Source organism: Megascapheus bottae, chromosome 12, assembly GCF_031878675.1.
Source record: "Megascapheus bottae isolate mThoBot1 chromosome 12, mThoBot2.hap1, whole genome shotgun sequence".
NCBI lineage: Eukaryota > Metazoa > Chordata > Mammalia > Rodentia > Geomyidae > Megascapheus > Megascapheus bottae.
In genome coordinates this window covers 55,027,802-55,055,684 of record NC_143520.1, presented here as the reverse complement: position 1 = coordinate 55,055,684, position 27,883 = coordinate 55,027,802, and the positions used below count along the sequence as shown (strand labels likewise).

Below are 27,883 nucleotides of genomic sequence, written 5' to 3'. Positions count from 1 at the left end.
TACTATTCATTGCCTCTTAAAATAGGCCTTGTTCTACCCTATGCTATTGCCTTTGTGACTCACAGATAGTAGTGCCCAGCACATTGTAAGATCTCCAACAGCTAGCACCTGGAGGTGTGCAGAGCCTCTGGTTCCTCCCAGACTCACCCTCCTACCTGTGCTGCGGATGTGTGTACTTGAGCAGCTCGGCCAGTTGCAGGGGGTACTTGCAGATCTTCTGCACCGGGGTCAGCAAGAAGCCATCTAGGGAGATGTCAATCATCTTTTGCAGCAGTCGGCAGGCCTCAAAGAAGTATACATACTTGCTGAGCTTGGTGAGTCGGGAAAGCTCCACGCAGGCATTGGGATGGTTGTTGCAGTACTCTGAGTAGATCTGGAAGTCTGCTTGCTGGGAACAGAGCTGGAGGTCAGTGTTATGTCCCACAGCCCTGGATAAGTGACCGAACCTCAGATAGGCCAATTGCCTAGGCATGTCCTTCAGGAGGTGGGCTCTGTCCACCTACTTCACTGGCACGTAGACTATGTGGAATCGTCTCGGAAAAACCTGTGAGAACGTGTGTTCTCCCCTCCTGTTGTTACCCAGCTTTCTCAGCAGTGCCTTTAGGAGATACTCTATCAGACTTTTGAATGTAATCAAAATTGTGCTAATCAGGAAGCTATCCAGGCTGCTGGAGAGCCCTAGGAATGGAAGGGAGAGGCAACGTTTATTCAACTCCAAAGGCTATTGTGGGAGAGGGAGGGGCGAATCCCTTGTCAGGTGAGGCTGGAAGCAGTTCTAGACTAGAAGCCATCTAGCCCAGTCAGTGGCTCCTACTGAATGCCACCAGCATTTGCAGTGGATGCAGGTGGTCACTGTACCGATGCCAGCTTGCCCCCTGTGTTAGGAACCTGGGGATCTGCTGTGAACAACAGTCCTAGGGGTGTTGCCCTCCACTATCCAGAGGGAATCCTTCCCCTGCTGAGGCCCGGCTCCCCTGCTTGCCTTCACTGGTTCCATTCCACTTAGCAGAGATGCTACCCACACGTGTAGTGTGGGAGCTAGGTGAGAGGTCAGGGTCTGGAAGCTTGTGGGAAGTGAGTAACAGGCTGCCTGTCTAGAGCAGGGAGCCTGGCTCAAAATAACACTGGGCATAGTGCAGTGCCCTGCAGAGATAGGCACAGAGCAGCCTGACTTGGAGATGAAGGCGGGGAGCGGTACTCACGTGCTCCAGGAAGCAGGCGCCCAGCTCACTGAGGTGAGGGCGCTCCCTGTTGAACTTCTGCTCCAGGGCCTTCACGAATGCCTTCTGGCAGCGGTAGATCTCCTCGATGTTCCCGAAGATGGTATGCAGCTGCTCCTCACTGAACATGTCTGCACGCTTGCGACACTGCCTGATGTAGCCCTGGGGACGGGGCTTGGTCAGCGCTCTCCAGGTCCTGACATACACCGCCCCCCTCCCACTCCAGCTCCCCTCACCTCACAGATGTCCCGCAGGTGTTTGATGTAGTCCCGCTCTGTGCTGAGGATCTCCTTGATGACATTGGTCCGCATCTGGTCCTTGCTGCTCTGTGCGTCCACTGCACCATCCTCCATCTTGCCATCCCCGGCCCGCGGGGCCTCATCATCCACTGGCTCATCCTGGTTGACTCGTAGCTGCAGCCAAAGCAAGGCCGGTCATGATCCCACACCCTCAAGAGAGTCACTGTACACTGCAGTGTCTGTGGGGACCCAAGCCTCAGAGGACAGACAGTGGCCAAGGACATGTCTAGAAGCTTCCTGCAGATCACACTCATGTGATGGGGACAGGCCCTTCCTGTCTGGTGACCACAGGAGCTGTCAGTGAAATCCCCACACCACTCTGCTCTCCTTGGGCAAGCCCGGGTTCCTTTAACCACTGTGTGTGAGGCTGCCACAGACTAAAAATCTGGCCATAATCTGCTCATGCTGGCTGTCTAGAGCCACAGCTGGGGGTGTGCGCTTGCGGTTATATATGTATTGCTTATAATACACATATATTACATATATCATATACACACATAATACAGAATACTAGATAGTATGTCACTATATATCTATATATCTATATATCTATATATCTATCTATATGTATGTATGTATGTAGTGACACTAAAGAGAGTTACTACGTATTCTAGGGAAGCCTGGAACTTGCTGTGTCACCAGACTGGCCCTGCACTGGCATAGAGTAGTACTAGGGCTGCATTATCCTCTCCAAATGCTACAGACATAAGCCACAACACCAGGCTTAGACTTCTAAGCACAATCGGGAGGCTCTTCTTGAGTCTGGGAGAGGCACAGGCTGGAACAATACCCGCACAAAGCTGGCTGGGAACCAGCCCTCGCCTTCTGCAACACGGCCCCACCACCACTCTCTGTTGGTGGCATCCATCACTTCGATGACATCCCCAGCTTTGAAGCCCAGTTCCTGGTCATCCATCGTGACATGGTCCCAGAGTGCTTCGGCACAGACCACACTGCCATCACTGATGAGCTGTAGAGAGAACCACAGCAGGCTGGTCAGTGGGGTCAAGGCCGCCCCAGGCCCCAGGTGGAGGCTCTCCCCACACCCAGGTCCCGCTCACAGCAGCCCTGGGAAGAAGGAATCCTGACTTGCTTTCCAGAGGGGCTGACACGAGTTTCCTCCAGGCCAGCAGCCCTTCGGGGGTAGAGCTGTGCACAGGGCTGAGTCCTGACTGTCAGGATCAAGGATGGACAAAAAGAGAATCTGAGAACACACTGGCTGACTGTCCCATGGTTCCCTCTCTTTCCAACAACATCTTCCCCAATGAGCCTCTTATTTTCTTTCCAGCATACCAGCCATGTGCCGCTGGTCCAGGAATGGACACATGCCACCTGGCAGGCTCTTCTAAGAGCTGTTGAAGGGAGGGCTGCCAGGCTGCTGGAGGGAGAGGGGGCTTATTCCCTGTGTGGGTTTTCCTATGGATAAATAGTGCCTGTGAGAACAGCTATGTGCTGTTTTACCCAGGTACAACAATGCTCTGCCAATGCTGTGGCTGGATCAGATTGTTAGGATTTTTGAACCCCTGTAGAACAGGCCTCAGGATGCCCTTGGCCCCAAGAGCAGAACCCGCCCCCCGCCCCCGACATGAGCTGAGGAGCCCTTTCCTCCTTGGATTTCCAGGTCCCAAGCCACATGTGTTTAAATTCTTTTCAGCCTCTACTTTATTTCCTATCTGAAGAAGTATGCCAGCTGGGTATCGGACACCTCTGCATTGTCCTTGTGCACTGTCACTAAACCAAGCATGTTCTGCCTAGCCGATGATTCTCTGTATTCTCCACTGCACTTCCTTTCTCCTGAGTGGTATGGACTGTTTCCCATTGGCTGCCATATGCTTCCCTGCAGCCTGCAGCCTGCAGCCTGGGCCTGTCTCTGCACCAGGAACCATGAGTAGCTCCAAGGCCTTAGGGCAGGAAAAGCGGGGGTGGGGGGCGGGAGGGGGCTGTATATATGTCACCCTGATAGAATTGAGTGCTAGAGATGCTCAGCACAGCACAAACCTGGCTAAAGTATCGGGGAAGAATAAACATCTTCAAACAGTCCCTCCGCACCTTCTCTTGCTCTGAGCCACTCTCCCTCCCCCGTGGGCACTGCCAGGGCAGTGTGCATGCTGATTCTTACACCTGCATGGCTACCAGTCGGGCCTGCCTGTGCCTCCATCTCAGTTCCAGGCACTAAGAGGCCTTGATGCCCACATGGTCAGAGATGGATGGGCCAGCACAGGAGCACAGAAACCTCTTCAGGCTGGGAGCTTACCTTCCTTCTGGGGAGGACAATGACTAGGCAAGACTGTTAAAAAATGGTACTGTGGTTCAAGTGATAGAGTGATAGCCTTAAGCTGAAGAGCTCAGGGACAATGCCCAGGCCCAGAGTTCAACAAACACAAAACACACACACACACACACACACACACACAACAAAACAAAAAAACACCATTGTTCAAGGAAGGTCCAGCATCTGGTTTTTACTATTTCCTGGGGCTGAGATACCTGCTTCAAACCTAATGAGGGAACCCACCACCCAGGTGCCCTCTCATGGTGCAGTGGTTGTACCCAGGCAGAAGCCCTAGCACACAACAGTGCTGAGGCCACTGAGGACAGGAGGCCTCTAGACTCTGCACACATTCCCAGCTACAGTGATGAGCCTGCAGGTAAGTTAGGCTGACACACCGTCAGGATGAGACAAGAGGATCCACAAAGGGTACAGGAGGAACTAGCCTGCTTCAGGTGCAGGCCTGACACACCTCCCACCAACACGCTTCATGAGACGGCTTGAAGGGTTTAAGGAACAGAAGTAGTGATGCTCTTAGTGGTGAGTGGGAAAATGTGTCAACCTGGGGTCTGTAATCTCAGTCCACAGGTCTGGGGAAACATACCCCACTCAACAAAGCCCAACTACTGCTACTAATAAAACTAAAACAGCTGTGCTCACATCTGTAATCTTAGCTACTCTGGAGGCTGATACCTGAAGACTGTGGTTCCAAGCCACCCTAGGCAGAAAAGTCCCTGTGACACTATCTCCAATTAACCACTCAAAAACTGGAAGTTGCAATGTGCCTCGAGTGTCAGCATAAAGAGGCTCAGGGATAATGCCCAGGCTGAGTTTCAAGCGCTGCAACCAATAAAACAAGAACTCCTAACCCAGGTACCAGTGGCCCATCCCTATAATCCTAGCTATCCAGGAGCTGAGGTCTGAGGCTCATGGTTTGAAGCCAGCCTGGGTAGGAAAGTCTGTGAGACTTTTATCTCCAATATACTACTCCAAAAAAGCTAGGAGTGGTGCTGTGGCTCAAATAGTAGAGTGCTAGCCTTGAGCATGAAGAGGTTCTCAAGACAGTGGCCAGGCCACTGGACAAGCAATGAACAAACACCTCCTACCCATGGTCTGGTGCCCACCCCTTTTCTTCTGTCCTTCAGTCCTGTAGGGTGAAGTGGTTTGCCCGGAAGCTGTGGGGAAGATCTGGAAGGTACAGGGCAAAAAGACAAGATTTCACAAAGACCAGGGTTCTGGTCACTATTAGAAACAAGCCTCTTGCCTAGCCTACCTAGGTCTCTGGCAGCCTGTGCTAGCAGGCATTAGCCATCTTCGTGGTTTCCAGAAAGGTGCACAGCACAGGAGCACCAGGATAACACACAGCCTTGAGCAAGGCTTCTGATCTCTTTGTGGCTCCCACCAGTGTCCTCCAGTAACTAATGTCTTCTCCTTATGGGAAGACCCACACACAGGAGGCATTCTAAGGAGTACCTGACATTAACCCTATCTGTGATGTTGCCACCAAGACAGTCTGTCTCCGAGAGAGCAAGGAGAGAGGCATTCCCTAGGACAGCAGGGCGCTGGTCCATCTGCATGAGAGCGCTTCCTGGTGCTGTCAGGTGCAGCGGCCCTTGGAGTGCTGATTGGCACTATTTATTTTAGGGCCTAAAATGGGAAAAGCAATTGCAGCTGAGGTTGTGGGCAGAAGTGCCCGGGCGTCCCACATAGCCTTCGCTCCACCAACCACCCAAGTACATGTCCCGATCCGCTGCTCATCCTGCGGTCCAGACCCGCAGCCAGCCAGGCACCCCCGTGTCTGCGTCCTCAGTTACACGGAGAAGCGCCATCTTGGCCCCTTCCCTCCCCAGCACAGACCATAGATGGATGGACCTCTGACATGTGGGCTACCACGCCCCTCAGCCAGGGACGCCCTGGTACCCCTGGGGCCACCCTAAAGCCAGAAAATGAGCGCGCGGATGGTAAGAGGCTCGTCCCGGATGCGGCGCGGAGGCCGTGGGAGCTGGCGACTGGGGGGCCCAGCGGGTGCCATTCACCCCAGCGGGACCCTCTGGATCGCCCAGCGGGTGTCACTCACCCGGCTGGGCGCGGCGCGGTCCCTGCTCGCTCAGCGGAAGGCCAGCAGGAAGATCAGCACGACGTTGACGAGGACTAGGAGCACCAGCACGGCGGAGACCACCACTCGCTGCGCGCCGGGGGGCAGGTTGCAGCGCAGCAGGGCGCGCAGGGCGCTTCCGGGCGTCGCAGGGCCGCGTCTGGGCTGGGGGCCCTTGGCCATGACGCCCGGCTCCCCGGGGCTCCGAGAGGCCCGGAATCCCGCGGCGCAGGGCCGGCAGCCCGCAGCGCCCGGGGAGGGGCGGAGCTGTCTGTGCTCGTTGTGCCGGCGGCTCCTCCCGCACAGCCCGCCCGCGCGCGCGGCGTCTCCGGGCCCGGATCCCGGCCACCGCGGCGGAGAGCGCGGGGCGGGGGATGGTGGGGCGGGAGGAGGGCCGAGCGCACGTCGGGTGAGGGGGGCGGAAGTGTGGCAGGACAGGCTGAAGACCGGGTGGCGACGCACACCTTGGGCTGACTGCACTGAGTGTACCACGGTGTGCCAGAACCACGCCCACCTTACAGACTGACGCTATGAGGAAGACCCGAGGGCCCAGTGTACGCCAGCAGAGGGGGGCGGGGAGGTGGGGGACATATGGAGGCATGCACTAATGTGCACTGATGTGTGGAGGGACTAGATCTGTATGCTCGTGTGTAAACATGGAGGTGTGTGCATCGATGTGTGGAAGGGGTAGGTCTGTGTGTGTGTGTGTGCATGCATGTGGAGATGTGTATACCGATGTGTGGAGGGGCTAGGTCTATGTGCAGTTGTGTATAGATGGGTGCCTGCAGATAGGTGAGTGGTTTCAACGTGCATGAGCTTGTGTGTGTGTGTGTGTGTTATCCATGTGTGTGTTTGTACAGATGTGTGGGCACCTGTATGTGTGTGGATTGGTGCCTGTGTGTGTGTGCGTGTGTGTATTACCTGTGTGTTATCCATGGGTATGTTTGTGCCGGCGTGTGGACACCTGTGTGTACATGGATCAGTGCATGTATGTGTGAGTGTATGCGTGCTTCTCTCACATCTGCAGGTTCAGCCTGGCCCATCTACTTGGGAATTTCTTCCACCTGCTCATTTCTGCAGGAAAACCTAGGCACCCTTGGGGGTTGGCTTCCCCAAGCTCTCAAGAGGCATTTTTTGGTTTCAGGAAGCATCTCAAGACTGTTACCCGCTAAATCTCAGCACTCCTCTGAGACTGGTATGTTCTCAAAGAGGGCGTGGTTAGGAAGCCCTGGCTGGAGTCAGTATTTCATTGTACACCTGTGGCTTGGGAGCAGCAAGAAAAGGGAGCAGATGCTATGTGGCCTTGGGCCACTGAGCACCCCACACCCTGTGTGCTGCTATTCCAGGTCTAGCTGTGAGCTTTTCCTCCATCCCACGGCAGCAGGGCAGCTTGGGGAACAGGAATGAGAAAGACCTGTGATCTGGGCTCCCCTGGAGACCCCTGCAGAGTTCACTGCCTAGCAGCGGTAACATTGTACCGGCCTCATAATTGATGGGACTCCCTTTTAGGTATAGAAGTGCAGCTTGGACAACACAATCCATGGCTTCCCATTCCTATCTGTCTATTGTCTTCACTTGTTCTCAGCAGAACAATCTGGAAGCCTTTTTAGGGTCTTACCATTCCCTGTATGTGGAGGTACACAGATGGAGGACTCGTACTTAGAACCCTCAGAGCTACATGGGGAGTAGATGGAAACAAGAGGAGGCTCCAGCCATGGACTGACATATACAAGCCAGGCTGCCACCCATAGCAGTACCCTCTGCCCCTCTGCAGCCTGGCTGCCTCTGCTGATCATGGCATACACAGATGCCAGTGACCACGGGACAAGGGTGGGACTGGTGGGTTGGGTGGAAAAGGAATGTCTTCCCAAGGCTCATGGACAGGATACTTCCTCCTTTCCACCTCAACTTTTCAAAGAAAAGGTCTTGGGCTGAGGATGGCTTTAGGCCCATTCCATGTGAACTGGGCAAGTGAAGGGACAGGCAGGCCGAGGCCCAAGTCTGGGCATCTGGGGAGGGGGCTGGGCAAGATGATGGTGGAGGAAAGGGGCACTTGGGTACGTACATAAGGATAATCTAGGGTCTAAAGAGTCACTAGTCTAGGCATATGTAAGAAATACAGACAAGACTGTCTGCCTTCTGCTCCTCATGCCACAAGAACAGAACAGGTTTCCCCTACTAACTCCCGCTCCCTTCCCCCTCCCCCCAACCCCCCCTCCACACTTAGCCACACTCACTGGTGGCAACTCTGTGCAGGCAGAATTGGGTCTTCCACACTTCTGCGTCTACAGCTAGCATTCAGTACATGTGTGCTGAATTTCAAATTTTTAAATTTTAAATTTTGTGTGTGTCTGTGCTAGAACTGGGGCTTCAATTCAGAACCGGAGTATGTCCCAGAGCTTTTTTTTTGTCCTAAGCTACCACTCTATCACTTGAGCTGCACACTCTACTTCCAGCTTTTTGGTGATTAACTGGGGATGAGTCTCACAAACTTTGCTGCCTGGGCTGGCTTTGAATGGAGATATTTAGATTTCAACCCCCTAGGTAGCTAGGATTTCAAGAGTGACCCTCCAGCAACTGGCTCAGTATATGAATTTTATATGCATGTTGCATACAAATGCATACAACACAGCCACAACCTTCATGTATGGGCATGTTCTCATTCTTGGTGTCTTTGTACCTGTCTCTGTCTTTGCCTTTCTGTCTCTGACTGTCTCTTGGTTCTATCTTTGTATGATCCTTTCTTCTGAGGAAACTAAGAAGTGCTCTCCTCTCTCTTATGGCCAACATGAAAAAGAAGGTGTCAGAGCATAGAACAAGACATCCCACTATATTGAAAATGAATTGTACAACTTGTGGGCAGGGATGGAAGGGAAAAACTGGGAGTGAAGGAAGGAGTGACATTGTCCCAAAAGAAATGTACTCATTACCTGACTTGGTAATCCTTGTACATCACTTTTATAATAACAATTAATAGAAGAAGTTTTAGAAAATACAAGTGAATCTGGAATTTTATGGTAAGCCAAATATTACTGAGTATGGATGATTTTCTGGCATTTATTGCTTCAGTGATCTCTAGGTGTGAAGCGCACATTGACTCCCAGCTTGGTCACACTGAGTTCACAATGAGGGCAGGGGGAGGAGGAGGCCAGCAGACTGACTCATTTCTTACGTGATTTAGAGTGTCTGGGAAGGAGGGTCTATTTACTGTCTCTACTAGCAGATCATAACACACACTCTTGAATTTCCCAGGACAAGCTGGGCCCAGTGAATCCTCTGTCAACCTGTACCCCATGATGAGCTAGGGATGACTAGATCCAGAAAGGCAGCCCTCACACCTCACCCGCCCTTCTACCTGCTTCTTTCACAGCCCAGTTTCTTGGCCTTTCTGTATCAGAATCCAGATGTGCTTGTGGCTAGCATGAAGGTGGCGTGCCACCTCTGTAAGAAGCTAGTCTCTGTCCTTGAGTCCCACAGAATCACCAGAAGGGATGCCCTCGAGGACTCCCTGTCTCCACTGGTATGCAGCACCTCCTGGTGGTAGGATAAGTGCTGTACGTATAAGGCCGACCAAGCAACCTCCAAATCCCGAGCAAGTCTTTGAATCCAGAGTCTCTGAATGAACCACACAGGTCAAGAACCTAAAGACTGCTCTCCCCCTACCCCCCTCCAATCACCTCTGCACCAGAAGCAACACAGGATAGTTCAAAATTTCATTGTTAAAAGGAGATATACCACTACAAATGTAAAAAGCCATGTCAATGCATCGTAGAAGGCCAATCAGGCAATGCCCAACTCCCTGGATCCTCAGAGGGCTTTTAATGACTACTTCATTATCTTTCCTGAGAACCCACCCCACACCAGCCTGCGCTCCTTATTCCAGACAGGGCCCAGCAGTATCGTGGCCATCCTGCATCACAGCTAAGCTAGAGGGATACTTGCTGAGTGCCCTTCACCCTGCATGTGTGTCAGGCTCTTCTGCGCATACTTCACTTCCTGAGGCTAAACCCAGGATGGAGGTGAGCAGACTAAGTCTTCAAGACAAAGGTGAATTCTGTGAATTCTATTTGCAATAAGGCTGTGATTTCCGAAGTGGATCCATCCTCTTCAGTGGAGGCAAGGTCTATATGCTGCATGCAGCCCTGTTTCTAATGAAGCAGAAGCTTCCCAGAGGCCCAGGGCCAGGGGAAATGAGGGGTTGCCATGGCACCTGTTTGTACTGAACACTGGCTAGCAGCCATTGTGTTCTACCACTCCCTCCAAACTAAGAGAGCTGAGAAAACAGGAGAGGATGATTAGCGGGTACAGGGCTGCGGCTGGACAGCAGGAATCATTTCTAATGCCTTATGCCACCACAGGGCACCCCATGATGTCAATTCAAAACAGTTCAGCATCGCTAGCTGAGAGGTCTTTGCATGTTCTCACACAAAGAAATGGCAAATGTTTGAAGTGACGGGCACATGCCAGTACCCACCATTTGATCTCTACACACTGTACACATTTACAGTCACAAACGATAAATGTGCCATATAAATAAATATACACAATCATACGTCAATCGAAAAGTATAAAAAAACTTTTAAAAATTCTCTCCCAAAAATTCTCTCCTGCAAAAGGAGAATTTGTTATAGGAACAAGTTCTGCCCAGACGAGATTTATCTCTCATTTCTTTTACTTTGATAGGGCACAGCAGAAAATGATCACGGGCACACAGTCGTCATAGCAACAGCAGGACTTTGCCTGTGGTTTCCCCAGGAGGGCTGTCTGCTTTTCCTTGCCTTGTCCTTCCTCTGCCCCAGTGGTTTGTTGGGCAGTCAGGGTTGAAGTGACTGGAAAGGCCTGCCCTGCCTCTCCAGCAGGACCGCTGCAGTGGGCTGTGCCCTGCAAGATGGCCCAGCATCCTATATGACCCCAGGAAGGCACAGGGCAGGTCTTCTATTGGACATAATCTGCTTTCAACACCTCACTGTAGAGTGCTCGCTCTTCATTGAAACCTGCCATATGCCTCCTGCCTCACAAGTGCCTGGACCAGCTCTGCACATCAGGGCTGCGGTGAGTCTCTCGGGTCACCCTTACACCCAAGGCTGAATCCTCCATCCACCTGCATGGTCTTGACCGTACCTCGTTGATGGCCAGCTGTTCGCCACCCCCACCAGGATGGCTGTAGTGGTGTCCAGAGCCATGCAAGTCCTCATACAGGTCTTCCTCACTGCCCACCTCCTCAGTTCGAATGGCTGGGTCCAGGGCTCCATCAGGCATCCCTGAAAAAAGACAAAAAGGTAGAAAGGGGAATGGGTGTGACACAGTAGAAGAGGGAACACATTTGCTTTTAGGGCAAATGCTCCCTGTGTGGGAGGGTAGAGAAAGCTCTGGAGCTGGTTTCTCAAACCATCCTTGCAAGTACATACAAGCAACCCATCCCAGCAACAAGTCCTCTAGCACTCAGCTCCTGCCACAACACAGCAGACACAAAGCCCAAAGCCTCCAACTTATTTCTCTTAGAAACCACTTACCGATATGCCAGTTAGAGAAAGCCTTTTAAAAATGGGACCATTTTAAAAAGAACCATACAATGGAAAATGCTGCATCAAGGGCTCTATATCTGTGCCTACCAATCTTTAGATTAGAAATGCTGAAAGCAAACTGTTGGTATTAATCATGTACAGACCCTTTCTTGAAATCTCCCAAGTGATACACTGTAACAACTATTACCTCACACCTACGTTGTATTAAGCACTCTAGAGGTGATTTAAAATATATTGGAGGAGGGAGGCTGTGCCACTTGAAAGCCTAAAGTTTTGAGTGTTACACCCAAAACAAATGAACAAAAACAAGCAGTCTATATCAGTACAATGCAAAGTGATAGCATTTTATAAAATTTGATCATTTAATGGACTTTGGTATCCACAGAGGCTTCTGCTATCAATCATGTATACCAAGGAACAACTACATATGTGCTTATCTGCATATATTCAGACAAAATATACAACATATACATGCAAGTAGAGCTTGACAGTTAAAGGGATGAGCCTTGCTGGTACACTTAAGAAAAACAACATAAGCTTAGAGTTCTTGCTGTCTACATAACTCCAGCTCCATCCAATCCTCTCTGTATGCTGCAACTCATCCCTGCGCTTGTCTTTGTTTTAGCATGTGTCTTCTGAGTTTGGATCTTATGAAAATGGAGCCATCCAATGACTATTCCCTTCTGAAAGGCCCTTTTTCCTGAGCTGCTTGTGAGGCCATGAAAGTCTTTGTGATTATTCCACCTTGGAGCCTCTGGGTGGCGCAGCTGCCTGGCAGCCATTTCCTTGCTGTTGATGACTGTCAAATTGTCTGGGGTGCACAGCCAGGAGTTCCTTCCAGATAGTATTTATCTACTTTCTCCTTGACATCCTAAGGAGTTTTTATATAATGTTCTCCGAATTTCTCTCTGGCACCAGTGAAAGTTTAAGAGCATATATAGAGACACTGTGTGTTACTCTTGGAATGTGGCTCTTGGGTGCATCAAAAGCTGTCATCAGGGGCTAGGAGTGTGGCCTAGTGGTAAAGTGCTTGCCTAGCATGCACAAAGCCCTGGGTTCAATTCCTTGGTATCAAATACACAGAAAAAGCTGGGAGTGGTGCTGTGGCTCAAGCGGTAGAGTGCTAGCCTTGAGAAAGCCCAAGGACAGTGCCCAGGCCCTGAGTTCAAACCCCAGGACTGACAAAATACAAAACCCAAACCAAACAAACAAAAAACATCATAAAAGCTTAGAATTTTGCCCACTTAGGGAGAAAACATCTCCCAGTATGACTTCATCCCCCAGCCTGCAGACATGTGAGGGTGTCCTACCTAGGTTTGGGGTGGACTGAATGGCTATTCTGCTAATGAAGGCTCCCAGCAGTAGTGGGTGTGCCCCACTGCTCCACATCCTAGCCATCTTATGAAACTAGCCCGATCAACATATATTGTGAGGCTGATAGGCATAAAACGGTATCTTACTGTGGGTATAATTTTTATTGGTAATTACTAACGAGTTGAACATCTCATCTATATTTATGGGTCATTTAAGTTTTCTTTAATGTGAACTGTCTATGAGTTTTAACCATTTTTCTATTAGCTTTATTATCTGTAACATATTATTGATGTAAAATTGAGTTTGAAGGTGGAAAAAGATGAAGTTGGATTCCTATCTCACACACACACACACACACACACACACACACACACACACATTCTCCTCTGTTCTGGCTTGTCTGTCACACATACAGATCACCATTATCGTCTGCCAGTTTGTGGATTATCTTGTCATTATCTTTAAGGTAACATTTGATAAATAGGAGTTCTTCATTTTAATATAATTTTGTTCTATATTGTTTACATATTGTCCATATGTTTAGGAAGTGCTCTCCTATCTCAAAAATACAAATATATTCCTTATGTTATCTTTTAATAACTTTATTGAACTCACCTGCAAATGGTGTGTTTGTGTGTGTGTGTGTGTGTGTGTGTGTGTGTGTGTGTGTGTGTGTGTGTGTGTGTGGTGTGAGATAGGAATCCAGCTTCATTTTTTTCCTCACATGGATAGAATGATTTCACTCAGTATTACTTATAGACTCCATAATCCTTTTTCATAGGTCTATCATATCTGCGCTAGCCTTCAGTCAAGTTTGCACATAGTTGAATTTGCATCTGCTTCTTGTGGATGCAGAATACTATTCTGGAAAGGTGAAGTAATCTTATCCCCAGAGCCTGGGACTTTATGTTATTTGATAACAAGGAACCTTGTTGCAGATGAAATTAAGGCTTTAATCAGTTGGCTTCAAAAAAGGCAGATTGTCCAGGATAGGAGACAAATACCAGGTATCTGTTCCTGTGGGTCAGCCTTGTTCGAAGCCACACTCATGGCTTTGAAGCTGCCTCCACCTTCCCTATAGCCTCAATGCATTGTATTTCTTGACTATCTCCAGTCCTAGGCTTGAGCTCAGGTCCTGAGCACTGTCCTTGAACTTTCTGAAGGCTAGAGCTCTACCACTTGAGCCTCAGCACCACTTCCAGCTTTTTTCTATGTATGTGGTACCGAGGAATCGAACCCGGGTCTTCGTGCATGCTAGGCAAGCACTCCACCCTGACTGTGAACTTCTTGAAGGTAGTAACTGTGTACCATTCACTGATATCCATATCCAATCAGTGTTAAGTGATAGAGTGGTTATGGTCAAAACCTTATGTATATGTGTGAGACTAGAAAAAGAAAGTTTTCTATTGCTTTGGGACTGGGGAGGGAAGAGAAGAGAGATGGACAGGATGAGTCTAATCAAGGTGCACTGTGTGCATATATAGATTTGTCATGATGAAGTCATGTTTCACAGCTAAGTGATGTTAATAAAATGTAACAAGCTGAAAAATAAAAATAAAATGAAGTAAAATGAACAAACAGATGGAAGAATAGTGTCTAGACATGAATAACCATACAAAATGGAGAGAACAGATACTTCCGTGAACAGATAGGAGATTTAGCCATACAGCAGCTTCATATGTACAACTGCACCTAGACAGACACCCCAGACAACAAAGGGAGGAAATCCTCAGTCTCCAGCCCAGCAGCTATGGTTAAGGCCAGCTTTCCAGTAGGAGCCAAAGCCCCTGGTCCCAAGACTGTACACAGCCAACACTCTCCAGGAATCCTCATCATTTTATTTATGTTATAAAAGTGTTTCTATTATAGAATGCTTCAGGTGAGTATACAGGGAGAAAAATATTTTAAAAACATATATAGCATTATCTAGCTTCAACAATTCTCAACATTTGGACACTTTTTTTGGGGGGGGGTCATGGGGCTTGAACTTGACCTGGACACTGTCCCTGAGCTCTTCAGCTCAAGGCCACTGCCCTACCCTTGAGCCAAGTCCCACTTCCCATTTTCTAGAGGTTAATTGGAGATAAGAGCCTCAGGTTGATTTGTGCCCAGGTTGGCTTTGAACCTTGATCCTCAGATCTCAGCTTCCTGAGTAGCTAGGATATTACAAGCGTGGGCCACTGCACGTGGCTGCCAATTTTGTTTTATCATCTAATTCCTCTCTCTACTAGATTTATTTGGGGGGGGGGTGGGTAACGGGGCCTGGGACTCCATTTCAGGGTCTGAGCGCTGTCTTTAAGCATTCTTTGCTCAAGGCTAGCATTATACCACGTGAGCCACAGCTCCACTTCTGCCTTTGGGGTTTTTGTTTGGTTTTTGGTACTGGTTAATGGGAGCTAAGAATGTTGACTTTATTGCCTTCGCTGGCTGTGAGCCTTGATCCTCTGATTTCAGCTTCCTGAGTAGCTGGGTTGAGCCACTGGCCCCTGGCCCACTAGATGGTTTTAAAGGCAAATGCAAGAGATGTTATAGTCTCACATGAAGACACCATATGTGATTAGAGACAAAGACTCTGACTCTCGCTCTCTCTTTATTTCTCTCTCTAACAAAATATAACCCTAAGAAGCATCTAAAATAAAATGATCCACCAAAGATCATCAAAGTATCATCCTTCTCCTTGATGACATTAAAAACATCTTTTACCTGAGGTGCTGGGTGGATATGAGATGAAGGAGAAGTAGACAAATGCAGAGAGGAAGGGTGAGAAAATGCAGCCAATTCAAGGCATACAAGGAAAATCTATGGCCTAGGGAGGGTTAGGAGAAATGAGGGAGAATGACGCAAGGGGCAACATGATCAAGATGCACTGTACTCATAAATAACATGCTGAACCCTCTGTACAATTGCTTAAAGGTAATTTAAAAACTCAATAATAAAAAAATCAATCAGGGCCGGGAGCATGGCCTACTGGTAGTATGCTTGCTTAGCATGCATGAAGCCCTGGGTTCAATTCCTTGGTGCCACACACATAGAAAAAGCTGGAAGTGGTGCTGTGGCTCAAGTGGTAGAAAAAAGCCCAAGCACAGTGCTCAGGCCCTGAGATAAAGCCCCAGACCTGGCAAAAAAAAATCCCAAAAAACACATACACACACACACAACACACACACACACAAACCAAACACACACACACATACACACACTTAATTGTTGGGCTATAGGGTGTTAAATTATTTCCTCCCAATTGTATATTGTATGTGACTCTAGCCAGGGAACTATCATTGGTACAATGTGTGTGTATAGTTTTTCTGTTTGCTTAGTTTATTTTTTTAAATCTTGCTATTTAGTTTAAGCTGACCTCAAACTTGTAACCCCTAGCCTCATGCCTTAGCCTCCTGAGTGTTGGCATTGTAGGTATCACCATACACCCAGTTCTCCATACAGTTCTATGCCATTTATTTCCCAATTAGGTAGACAGTAGGGAGATCTTTTTAAAATTTAATTAATTTAGTTATTTATTCATTCCCCCACCCCCACTTTTCTTTTGGCGGTTGTGGGGCTTGAACTCTGGGCCTGGGTGCTGTCCCTGAGCACTTCAGCTCAATACTAGTGCTCTATCATGTTGAACCACCATGCCACTTCTCATTATGTAATAATGAGTTGGCTTTTTCCATGCAGCTCTTGAGAGTAATCCAAGTTGTTGTGTACATTATATTTTACTCTGTTTTTTTAAAAAAACTGCTGACTAACATACTCAAATCAATAACAGTGACAAGGGATAAACCAAAGGAAAAAGTGCAAGAATCTGAGTTTAAACTATAATACCATGAAATATAAAAGTAAAATGGAAAACAATTTCTTTTTCTTTTTCCTTTCTTTTTTCTTTTTTCTTTTTGTTGGTCATGGGGCTTGAACTCTGGTCCTAGGCACTTTTCCCTGAGCTCTTCTGCTCAAGGCTAGTACTCTATCTCACGGAGCCATAGCACCACTTCCGGTGGGTTTTCCGGTGGTTATATGAAGATAAGAGTTTTATGGACTTTTTGTACCCTGGCTGGCTTTGAACTGTGATCCTCAGATCTCAGCATCCTGAGTAGCTACGATTACAGACGTGAGCCACTGGTGCCTGCATAAAAAACATTTTTTGGGGGGTATTTTAAGGCCTAAGTTTTGTTGTACATTGTATAACCACATATTAGCTAAATTAGATGAAACTGAAAATTTCTACCAAAATTTCTACCAAGATATATAAAATTTAAGTAGATCCACAGTTAATAAGAAGGCTGCACAAATAATCAACACCTTCAAAGAAAGCAAAGCCGAGGACCAGAGAAATTCTTTCATTGTAGTAAATTCAACCAAGGAATAAATATCAATTCTTTTCAAAGTCTTTTGCAAAATGTAGGAGGAAAGGTACTTCCTAACTCATCTCAATACAATATCATTCTAATAACAAGACCAGACAAAGAAACTACAGCAGTACTAGACTAAAAACAGCCCCTATGCAGACAGTCAGCAATCCTCAACATAATGCTGACAAATCAAGTTTAATAGCATATTAGGAGGGCTGTATATTGTGCCTTGTGTGGTTTATTTCTCGAATGAATGGATGGTTCACCATACCAAAATGAATCCAAAGAACATATCGTATTAATAGACTAAAGAAAAACCATGGCCATTTCAATCCATGCAGGAAATGTGCATATGAAATTCAAAATTTTTCCATGATATAAACACAGTAAATTAGGAAGAGGGGAAGCTCCTCAATATGTTAAAGTTATACAAAATGTTTATACTTGATGAGATACTGAGAGTTTTTGTTTAAGATTGAGAATGAGACAAATAGGCTTACTTTCTCTACTACCACTGAACACCATAATGAAACTTAGGCCTAGTGGCTTATGCATGTCCTTCCAGCTACTTGGTAGGTAGAGATAATAATGATAGCGGTTTGAAGCTAGCCTCAGGAAATAAGTTGTGTTTCGTAGTATGCCCAAGATGTATCCAAGTTATACAAAAGGTATCGGTAGGAAGACTGTGGACAAAGCATGAGACTACCTGAACAAATAACTAAAACAAAAGATAAAAAGGGTGGAAGGGCAGGCTGGAGTTATAGTTCAAGTGACAGAACAGAAGACTAGCAAGTATGACAAATGTAGTTTACAAAAATCAGTTTTAGCTTTGTGAACTTGTAATGAACACTGTGAAAAAGTTTTAAAATTCCAGTATTATTCATATGGAATCTCAAGGGACCCTAGTAGCCCAAATAATCTTGAAAAAAAGAATAAAAAGAATGGTCCATATTTTCTGCTTTACTACAGAACCAAAATAATCAAAACAGTATGCTACTAGCATAAACCAGAGTCGACATATAGAATTAGGGACTAGAACACAGAAACCACAAATAAACTCTCACATACTCATTCAACAGTATTGACAAAAGTACAATAATATTGGTGATCAAAACTACCCTGAGCTGGGCTTAGTGGTTCACACCTGTAATCCTGGCTACTCAGGACCCTGAGTAGTGCCAGACTGGGCACTAAAGAACGTGAGACTCTTATCTCCAGTTAACCACTAGAAAACCAGAAGTGGTGCTGTGGCTCAAGGGGTAGGGCAGTATCCTTGAGCGGAAGAGCTCAGGGACAATGCCCAGACCCGGAGTTCAAGCCCCGCAACTGATAAAAACAAAAAAGAAAAAAACTACCTTGATCTGATCATTCCCCTTTTTATGCATGCATTGAATTATCACAGTGTACCTCCTAAAACTCTAAGCAAAGCAACAACAATAACATTTTAAATAAGAAATAAGCAAAGCCAGTCTGGGCAAGCAAATCTGAGAGATGCTTATTTTCAATTAGCCATTATAAAAGGCATGGATCACATGGTACAGCTTGAGTCAGGGTTTGTCACAACCAAACTTGGGTCACTCCCTGGAGTGACATAGGAGCCTTCAGCTGGTGGCCCCAGTTGAAACTCTGTCCTCTTCTGCAAGCAATCCTTGGTAAGATGTAACTGATTGTGTGGTAAGTCTCCACTTTAAAGCTCAAAGGCTCCATTTCACAACGTGAGAGTCAAAGGCCTTCATGTGGCCCTGTGGATAATATGCCACAGCAAATGAATCTGCTCCATGGCCTTGTTTCCCTCTCTGCTCCTGATCAGTCTGAAGTAACCAGTTTTGATAGAAGCCACAGAAACCACGAATGCGAATGCTAATTGAATGTGATACTCTCAAAAGTGATTGGCATTTAGATGTGTGCTTAAAGTCTTCACTTCAGGGAGAAGAAGTGCTAAACAGCCATGAAAGCATGCAGCGGTCCCAGAAACTGAATGCTGCTTTTCTTCCTCTCGGTTCCTTTTCTTATCAACTCTGACATTGTCTCTTCCAATACATGCACTCTTTATAGAAATGAAGCAAATTTGCCCAAGGTCATTTTTGTCCCCTTGTCAAAATATTTCCCATAAACTTCCTGTGTTCATGGGCTGAACACTCCCCTGAATAACTCGGGGGTGCGGTAGAAAGGTAGGGTGCTAAAATATTAGGATCTCTTTTGGTTATATCTATTTGGGGTTCTTAAAAGACCCTATGGGCTCCACCAGAATACTCTTAGATGTGATAAAGACTGTCAGCAAAGAAACAGCATAGAAAATCAACACAGAGCTACGTTCTGGTGATTCATACCTATTCATCCTGAATAGCTAGGAGTATAGGAAAATTCCAGCTTGAAGCCTACCCAGGAGGGAAAGTCCAATGATGAAATGGTGACATTGATACATGGATCAAGATGTACTATACTCACAAACAGACATATTGAATTTAATTCCCTTTGCACAAGTACTTAAAGATAATTAAAAGAAGACTATCTCCAAACTAGCCAGCAAAAATCTGGGTTGGAGTCATGGCTTGTGTCAGAGAATTGGCCAAGTAAGTAAGTCAAGCAAATGTAGGACTCTAAATTCAAACTCTAGGACCCAAAATGAAAAAAGAAAGAAAATCAACATACATAAAACAGTAGCTTCTTTTTTATACCAATGAGAAAACTGAGAAATAAATCAGGAAAACAATCCTGTTTACCACAGTCTAAAATACCTTGCAGCCAGGTGCTACTGGCTCACACCTGTACTCCCAGCTACTGAGGAGTCTGAGATCTGAGGATTATGGTTCAAAGTCAGCTCCAGCAGGATAGTCTATGAGACTCCAACCATGAGAAAACTTAAGTGGTGTTGTGGCTCAAAGTAGTAGATCACTAGCCTTGACCAAAAGAGCTCAGGGACAGTATGTAGGCTCTGAGGTCAAGCCCCATGACTGACCAAAAAAAAAAAAAAGAAGAAAGAAAACTACACACACACACACACACACACACACACACACACACACGCAAGCAAAACAACAGAAAAAGAAAAACCAAACCCCAAATCCTATAGGAATAAACAACTAAAAAGGTGAAAGACATTTGCAATGAAAACCGTAAAATTGAAGAAAATAGTAGAAGATGGAATGATCTCTCATGTTCAGGGATTGCTAAAATTAATGTTGTGGGGCTGGGAGTTTGGCTTAGTGGTACAGTGCTTGCCTAGCTTGCACGAAGACCTGGGTTTGATTCCTTGGTACCACATACGCAGAAAAAGCTAAAAGTGGTGCTGTGGCTCAAGTAGTAGAGTGCTATCCTTGAGGAAGCCCAAGGGCAGTGCTCAGGCCCCGAGTTCAAGCCCCAGGACTGGACAAAAAAAAGTTGTAAAAAATGGCTGTATTATTAAAAGTGATCTGCAGATTCGATACAATCCCCATTAAAACCCTAATGACATTTTTCACAGAGTGAAAAAAAAAGCCTCCTAAAATTCATATGGAAAAATAAGAGAACCAGAATAACAAATGCAATCTAAGAGGATATTGACAAAATTATACTACAAAACCTAGTCACAAAATGGTGTGGCAACTTGCAGAAAAAGACATATAAACCAGTGGAATAGAATAGAGAGCCCAGAAGTAAGCCCACATAGCTTTACCCATCTGATCTTCTTGGCAAAGGAGCTAAACATTGAAGAAAAGACAGTCTGTTTAATAAATGATGTTAGGAAAACAATATGCACATGTAGAAGGTCTCTCACTGTGTACAAAAGTGAATTCAAAATGATCAAAGACCTTAGTCTTAATCTAAGACTTGGAACTTTGAGACCAGTAGAGGAAAACATTTCAAAATGTAGAGCAAATACATCAAAATATAGGACTAGGCAAAGATTCTCTTTAAAAAAAAAACAACAATTATTCTGGGCCAGAAATTTGGCCTAGTGGTAACAGTGCATGTACGAAGACCTGGGTTCAATTCCTTGGTACGATATACCTAGAAAAAAGCTGAAAGTGGTGCTATGGCTCAAGTGGTAGAGTTCTAGCCTTGAGAAAACCCAAGGACAGTGCTCAGGCCCTGAGTTCAGTCCCCATGATTGGCAAAAAAAAATAAAACAAAACAAAAAAAACAGTTGTTCTTTCATACTGCCTGGTATTCAGAAAGATGCTGAATAAATATTTATTGAATGAACAAAAAAACCCAATTTTTTTATTTATTTTTGTTCATGTGGTACCAAGGAATCAAACCAGAGCCTCAGAGTGCTAGGCAAGTACTCTACTCACTAAGCCTCATTCCTACCCCTGGCCAAAACTTTCTGTGGCTCCAAATGCTTAGGAAATAAGACCAAGAGTTCACAAATGAGATTTATTAATTTTAAAAGCTTCTTTTCAGCAAAGAAAGTATCATCAGAGTTGAAGAAACAATCCACAGAGCAGGAGAAAATTTTGCCAGCTATTCATCTGATAGAGGATTAACATGTGTAAAGAACTAAAACTATTAAACACTAAAACAAATAATCTAACCATTTACTAGGCAAATGAATTGAATAGTTCTCAAAAGACTAAATATAAATGGACAATACATGTATGATGAAATATTCAACAGCCTTAGCCACAAAGAAAACAAAGAAAACTATACAGGGTTCTATTTCCACTTCCTGAGAATAGTATTACTAAGGAAATTGACAACAACAAATGGTGGTGAGAATACAGGGAAAATGAAGCCTTCATACACTGTTGATGGTAATAAATTCATGCAGGCAGTGAGGAAATGAGTGTGGAGACTCCTCAAAAAATGAAAAAAAAAAGAACCATTATATTATCCTGCTTTACCACTCTTGGACATAACTCAAGGAATAGGAGTTGGCATACAACAAACACACCCACATACCCATGTACACCGCAGTGCTATTCAGTACAGTGGAATCAGCCTTGGTGCCTTTCAGTGGATAGCTGTATAAACAAAATATGATCTGTGTATACAGTGAAGTACGCTTCATCCATAAAGAAGATGGAATGATGTCATTGCTAGGAAAATGGATGGGAGTGGGCATCATCTTGTTCAGCAAAATAAGCCAGATACAGGGAGACAAGTAGTGCAGATTTTCTCTTATATGAGGAATCTAGACCTCAAATGGAGAGGACATGAATGTAAAACTGGGGGAGGGCGGGAGTTTGGCCTAGTGGGAGAATGCTTGCCTAGCATGCACGAAGACCCGGTTTGAATTCCTCGGTACCACATACATAGAAAAAATGCTGGAAGTGGTGCTGTGGCTCACGTGGTAGAGCTCTAGCCTTGAGAAAGTCCAAGGACAGTGCTCAGGCCCTGAGCTCAAGCCCCACGACTAGCAAAAAAAAAAATGGGACTATTTGGGTATTGGATAGAGAATCACAGTGAGAGGTTAGAAGGATAAGTGAGGGTAGTAGGCTTGTGAACATAATTTGAAGTATACTATATGTACTCTGAAAATGACACAATAAAACCCATGGGGTCAAAGAGGGGGTGGTAAGGGGAATAGAGGAAGTAATTATAATTGAATTATATTATATGCAGGTATGGAAATGTCAGAATAAAATTCCTTTGTACAACTAGTACATGCTAATAAAAACATTTGAAGATAAAGAGAGATACGAGAGAATGGGAAAACGCAGAGTAAGATATAGGAGAAAAGAGAAGCCAAGGGAGGTATATTGAGCACCGGGACAATTCTTCCTCTCTGGCATCTACTGATACCAAGCATGGGGACAAACTATTCAGCTGGGCACAATGAGAGTTAATGATGTTTCATTTTATCACTTTATAATGACCAACAGTATGACCTGCACACAGGGTTGAGACACAGTCTAGAACCACTGTTCCATATCGCTGAACATCACTGAAGATGTTACAGTGGCATGACAAACACCTTTACTCTTTGCTGCATCGCTTCAATCACAATTTAATGCTGCAATTTTACAGCGGTTGTTACCTTCTTTTTTTCCCCAGTGTTTCATTGTCTCTCTTTCTTGATGTGCTATTCTTGAGTACCTGAACAGATTTTCCTTGGTTTCTAACCACTAGAAGACCAACTTCACACTCCAAAGAAATCAAGACTAGCTCTTAGGGTATAGAAAATCCTCAAATTAATGTCAAGATTGTACTCTGGGAAGATGATCTGTTCGGGAAAATGAAAAGAATTGAACATTAAAAATACAAACTAGCTTCTAATTTCAAATAGATGAATAGTATACAGATGGTATCTGGATGGCTTTCTCCTTTAGGAACAATAGTCCCTAAATAGTCCTTAATGGCAGGAAAGTCAATTCCAGCCACTGAGCATGCAGGTAGGGAAGGTCTATGGGAAAGGATGTGTGTGTGTGTGTGTGTGTGTGTGTGTGTGTGTGTGTGTGTGTGTGTGTGTGTGTGTGTTGATTTTTCATGGCTGCTATAACAAACTTACTGGCTTGAGGTAATGTGCCAGGCGGGCACACTGTGGCTCAGCCCATGTAAAGCCATCGTGGGGCTGTGCACCTCGGGAGAGGCTATGGCTCTCTGTAATCTCATTCAGATTTCAGGCAGGATCCAGTTCCCTAAGGCTGCAAATGAAGGCCCAGCTTTCCCTGGGCTGCTGGGGCTCATATTGTCCTCTTAGCTTCCTTCTTTCACCTCTGAGCAGGCAATGGCAATTTCAGGTTGAGTTTTAGGCTTTCCATTGCCTTCTCTCCCCTAGCGTTCTGATCTCTTCTGTGTTTTTCTTCTGCTTTGAAGGGCTCATGGGGTTATGTTGGGTCTAGACAGCTCATACAGCGCAGTCTTCCTCCTTTAAGTGCAGCTAAGTATTGCCCTCAATTTCACCTGCAAATTCTATTTCTAGCAGTCCCTCGACTCTTGTCTGACTAAATGATGCGGGGAAGGGGGGTGGGATAAGGGTGGGGTGCAGGAACATCCTGTGATTTCCATCTTCTACAAAAGTGCTTTCAGGCCTATCTCCAAGAAGCTGTCCAGAGCTACAGTCCACTTCTCTCTGACACATCTTCCAGTTCCATGAGCAGCTGAGCTTTCTGGCTCTCTGAGGATGCCCTGGGCAGTTCCTCTCCTTCCCTCTCACATGTCTGACACAAGGTCAGCTCTGTTAGCCATCTTTACACAGAGGAAGCCAGGCTATCATGGCCCCCTGGACTGGAAAAACAAGAGCCTAGATAGAAACTTCTCCAGGGTCTCAGCATTTCACTATGGGAAGCTGACTCATGGATCTCAGATACACTTAAAGACTCCAGGAGTGAACTGCATCATGGGACACAGCCAAAGCTCTGCTCATGCCGGAGAACTTGTGGGCCAGGGGCTGGAGACATGGCTCAGTGTCAGAAGGATTCGCCTAGACCTAGGCACCAGTGACTCATGCTATAACCCCAACTATTTAGGAGGTTAACAAGTGGAGGATTATGGTTCGAAGCCAGCCTCAGCAGAAGAGTCAGAGATTTCAGGTCCAGTTAACCAGCAAAATGCTAGACTGGAAGCATTTTGTTTACCCACTGGACTCATGCTAGACTCAAGTGGTAGAATACCAGCTAAGAGAGAGAAAGCTGAGAGCTTGAGGTAAAGACTCCAGTACCAACTCCCCCTGCCCAACAATATAAAGAGCATGCCTAGTATGTGTAAGGCCATGCAAATACACACACACATATACAACATACATGCACAACACACACACGTGTGGGATGTGTGTGTGGCCTTGATGCAGGACTACAAAGGAGAAGGTCAGATTGTAATTCATCATAAACCTTCCCCTCACCATCAACATCTCACATTCCACCAAACAACACTTTTCCACGACTCCCATCTTGGCATGGGGAAGTGGCCCGAAGCCATTGAGCTGTGTTCACACCGTGGACACATGCTCAGTGCCTTCCACGGGGGGCTACCAAACAAGACACAGGCTTTTTGCCAAAACTGGACTAAATAAAAATGGGTATGTTTACTGCCAAAAGATCTCAGCTAAAGTGTGCTGTCCTCAGCACAGAGCCTCTTTCTCTCATGCGTATGGAATCCTAGCCTTGGGATCTATAAGCCTCTGGGTATGACAGGAGTGTTCCACACTTTGTGGGGGGAGAGGTTGCTCGCTTGCAGGAGCAATTGCATGGGCCAGGGAGGCAGGGCTTGAGGTGAGGCTTTGAACAAGTATAGAGTCCTGGGGCTTGAAACTCAACTAGTTGCTGTTGGATTTGCTCATTACACTTACTTCCTTGAATATGTCTCTTTAATTTGAGGGAAAAACAAACCCAGAGTAAAGGCACTGCAGAAAGTGGTTAAACAAGTCTTTCCATTTCCTTATAAATCGGGCGATGTCATTCTTTCTGACGGCAGCATAGAATTCCACGGTGTAAATATACCACCTCTTCATGATCCACTTGGAAAAAATCATATTAAATGAAGTAAGCCAGACCCAAAGAAACATATGCTCCATGGTTTCCCTCATTTGTAACCATTAGTATGCATTTAGGATTCTCCTAACAGAGGATCAAAATAGGTCAAAACCTATGTACATATGTCCATATAGGATGAGGCTAAGCAAAATGAACTCCAGGATATGGAAACAAGAGGTTTATCTTTTGTACTATGTGAATGTACTATCTTAATGTACTATGCGAAACTATTTTTTTCTTCTTTTCCCCTTAAGATTTATCTCATGTTATTTACTGTATCTGACTTTGGTACTTGGTATATTGTATATACTTTTATTTGTGTATTTGAGAATGGGAAGATAAGGGAAAAACAAGATGAGTGGGAGTGGGTGGGGGGGAAAGTGGGAGAAAAACATGGGTAACAATGTTCAAGAAGTAATGTACCCACTATCTGATGAATGTAACCGCAACCCCTCTGTACATCACCCCAACAATAAAATAACATTAAAAAAACTAAAATTAAAAAAGAAAGTGGTTAAACAAAGATTACTTCAGCTCTGTAGTCACTGAGCAGCAGACCTAATAGAGCCTTCACCCAGCAGCTGTAGAACAGGAATAGGTTCTGGCCCTCCATTGCATAACACGTGATCACAGCTCACAGGGACATATGACTCTCTCACAGAGGGAACTACTGATTTGATATATATATATATATATATATATATATATATTTTTTTTTTTTTTTTTGGCCAGTCCTGGGGCTTGAATTCAGGGCCTGAATGTTATCCCTGAGCTTTTTTACTCAAGGCTAGTATTTTTCGTGCTTATTTGGAGATAAGAGTCTCATGGACTTTTCTGTCTGGGTTGTCTTTGAACTGTTTTTATCAGATCTCAGCCTCCTGAATAGCAAGGATTACAGACATGAGCCACCAGTATCCCACAGAGACTTTTTTATGCCAATCCTGGAGCTTAAACTGTGGGCTTGGGTGCTGTCCATGGGCTCCTTTTGCTCAAGGCTAGCATTCTACCACTAGAACCACAGCACTACTTCCAGCTTTTTCCTGTGATTAATAGGAGATAAGAGGCTCATGTACTTTCTTGCTGAGACTGGCTTTGAACTGTTGTCTTCAGATCTCAGCTTCCTGAGTAGTTAGGAATCACGAGCCACTGGCACCCAGCCTACTTTTCTTTTATGTAGGAATTTACTGCTATTTGCTCCTCTTTTTACAGCTGTTTCACACTTCACAGGCTTTTGTATGTTAGGTAACTATTATCATTTGTCACAATACATGTTTTGATTTTTTTATTAATGTCTTCAGCAACTGTCAGGTTGAGAGCATGGTGTTTTAACTCCCATGCATTTGTACAACATTAAATATTCATGTTTTTACTGAGTAATAGTATTAGCCCATTGGATTAAGAAAAGATACTGTCTAGTGAACAACACTGAGTGTGTTCTGCAGCTGCTGGGTGAAGGCTCTGTTAGCTCTGCTGCTCGGTGCTGAAATAAGCAGGAATAGGTTTTGACCCTCTATTACGTACCATGTGATCATAGCTCACAGGAACGTATGTCCCTCTCACAATATGGCTGAGAGAATTCTGAATATTGCAAGGTGGCTCACACTTGTAAATCCTAGCTACTCAGGAGGCTGAGATCTTAGGATCAAGGTTCAAAGCCAGCCCAGGCACAAAAAGACCTGAGACTCTTATCTCCAATCAACTTCTAGAAAATGGGAAGTGGGGCTTGGCTCAAGGGTAGCTAACGTTGGGCTGAAGAGCTCAGGGACAGTGCCCGGGCCAAGTTCAAGCCCCATGACTCACCAAAAAAAAAAAAATCTGAATATTGCAATACAAAGTGAATGTTTGAAATGATGGATATGTTAGTGAGATTTGATTGTGATAGTAATGCATACATATATCAAAATATTACATTGCACTTTATATTTTTGCATAATTATTTTGTAATCTTTTTTTTGTTTGCAAAAACAAAGAGCTATCTAAATTGCCAAGGTATACCAGAGTTTACACTGTAATGGGTGCTTGACTCTTGCACAGGTGGATCTGCCCCTGAGGCTGTGTAGTAGGTCTTCCTTGTGAAAACCCCTCCCCTACTATGGTCTCTCTCACAAAGATATTTATTTGGCTTTCAAGAGAGTAGAGATTTAAAAAGTCCTATTTCAGTAAAAATTCCCTCTGAGGAATATAAATACCTTCCTATCAGTATTGCCAACTATCCTAGTTAAGTTCTTTCTAATTAAGCCCATTGACTTGCCAAAAACTCATGTCCCAGGAGATAGATATGCAGCTGAAAGCACTCAGCTCACAGATGTGGTTTTGTGCAGTTTTGAATATCTAGGCCAGGCCGTCAAATGACATTTTCTCATCAACGTTTCTGTGTTTTCACACTGTTTTATCAAATTCACCTACTCTCCAGACCAAG

The 27,883-nt window shown here is 45.6% G+C and overlaps 2 protein-coding genes across 2 annotated transcripts in view; both read right to left on the bottom strand.

Annotated features, from left to right (window-relative positions):
* The window catches only part of Arhgef4 (Rho guanine nucleotide exchange factor 4), a 61,197-nt gene that overhangs the window by 8,585 nt on the left and 24,729 nt on the right, over positions 1-27,883 (bottom strand). Inside the window, exons 2-6 of the mRNA XM_090342994.1 lie at positions 11,005-11,144; positions 2,310-2,489; positions 1,457-1,633; positions 1,203-1,382; positions 156-388 (exon numbers count right to left, since the gene is read on the bottom strand). Of these exons, the coding sequence (XP_090199120.1) occupies positions 156-388; positions 1,203-1,382; positions 1,457-1,633; positions 2,310-2,489; positions 11,005-11,144 (910 nt within the window). The remainder of the gene's footprint in view (positions 1-155; positions 389-1,202; positions 1,383-1,456; positions 1,634-2,309; positions 2,490-11,004; positions 11,145-27,883) is intronic.
* Positions 5,896-6,101, bottom strand: Smim39 (small integral membrane protein 39). The gene has a single exon (XM_090343001.1). It carries the CDS (start codon positions 6,064-6,066, stop codon positions 5,896-5,898), a length of 171 nt encoding a protein of 56 aa, XP_090199127.1. The 5' UTR covers positions 6,067-6,101.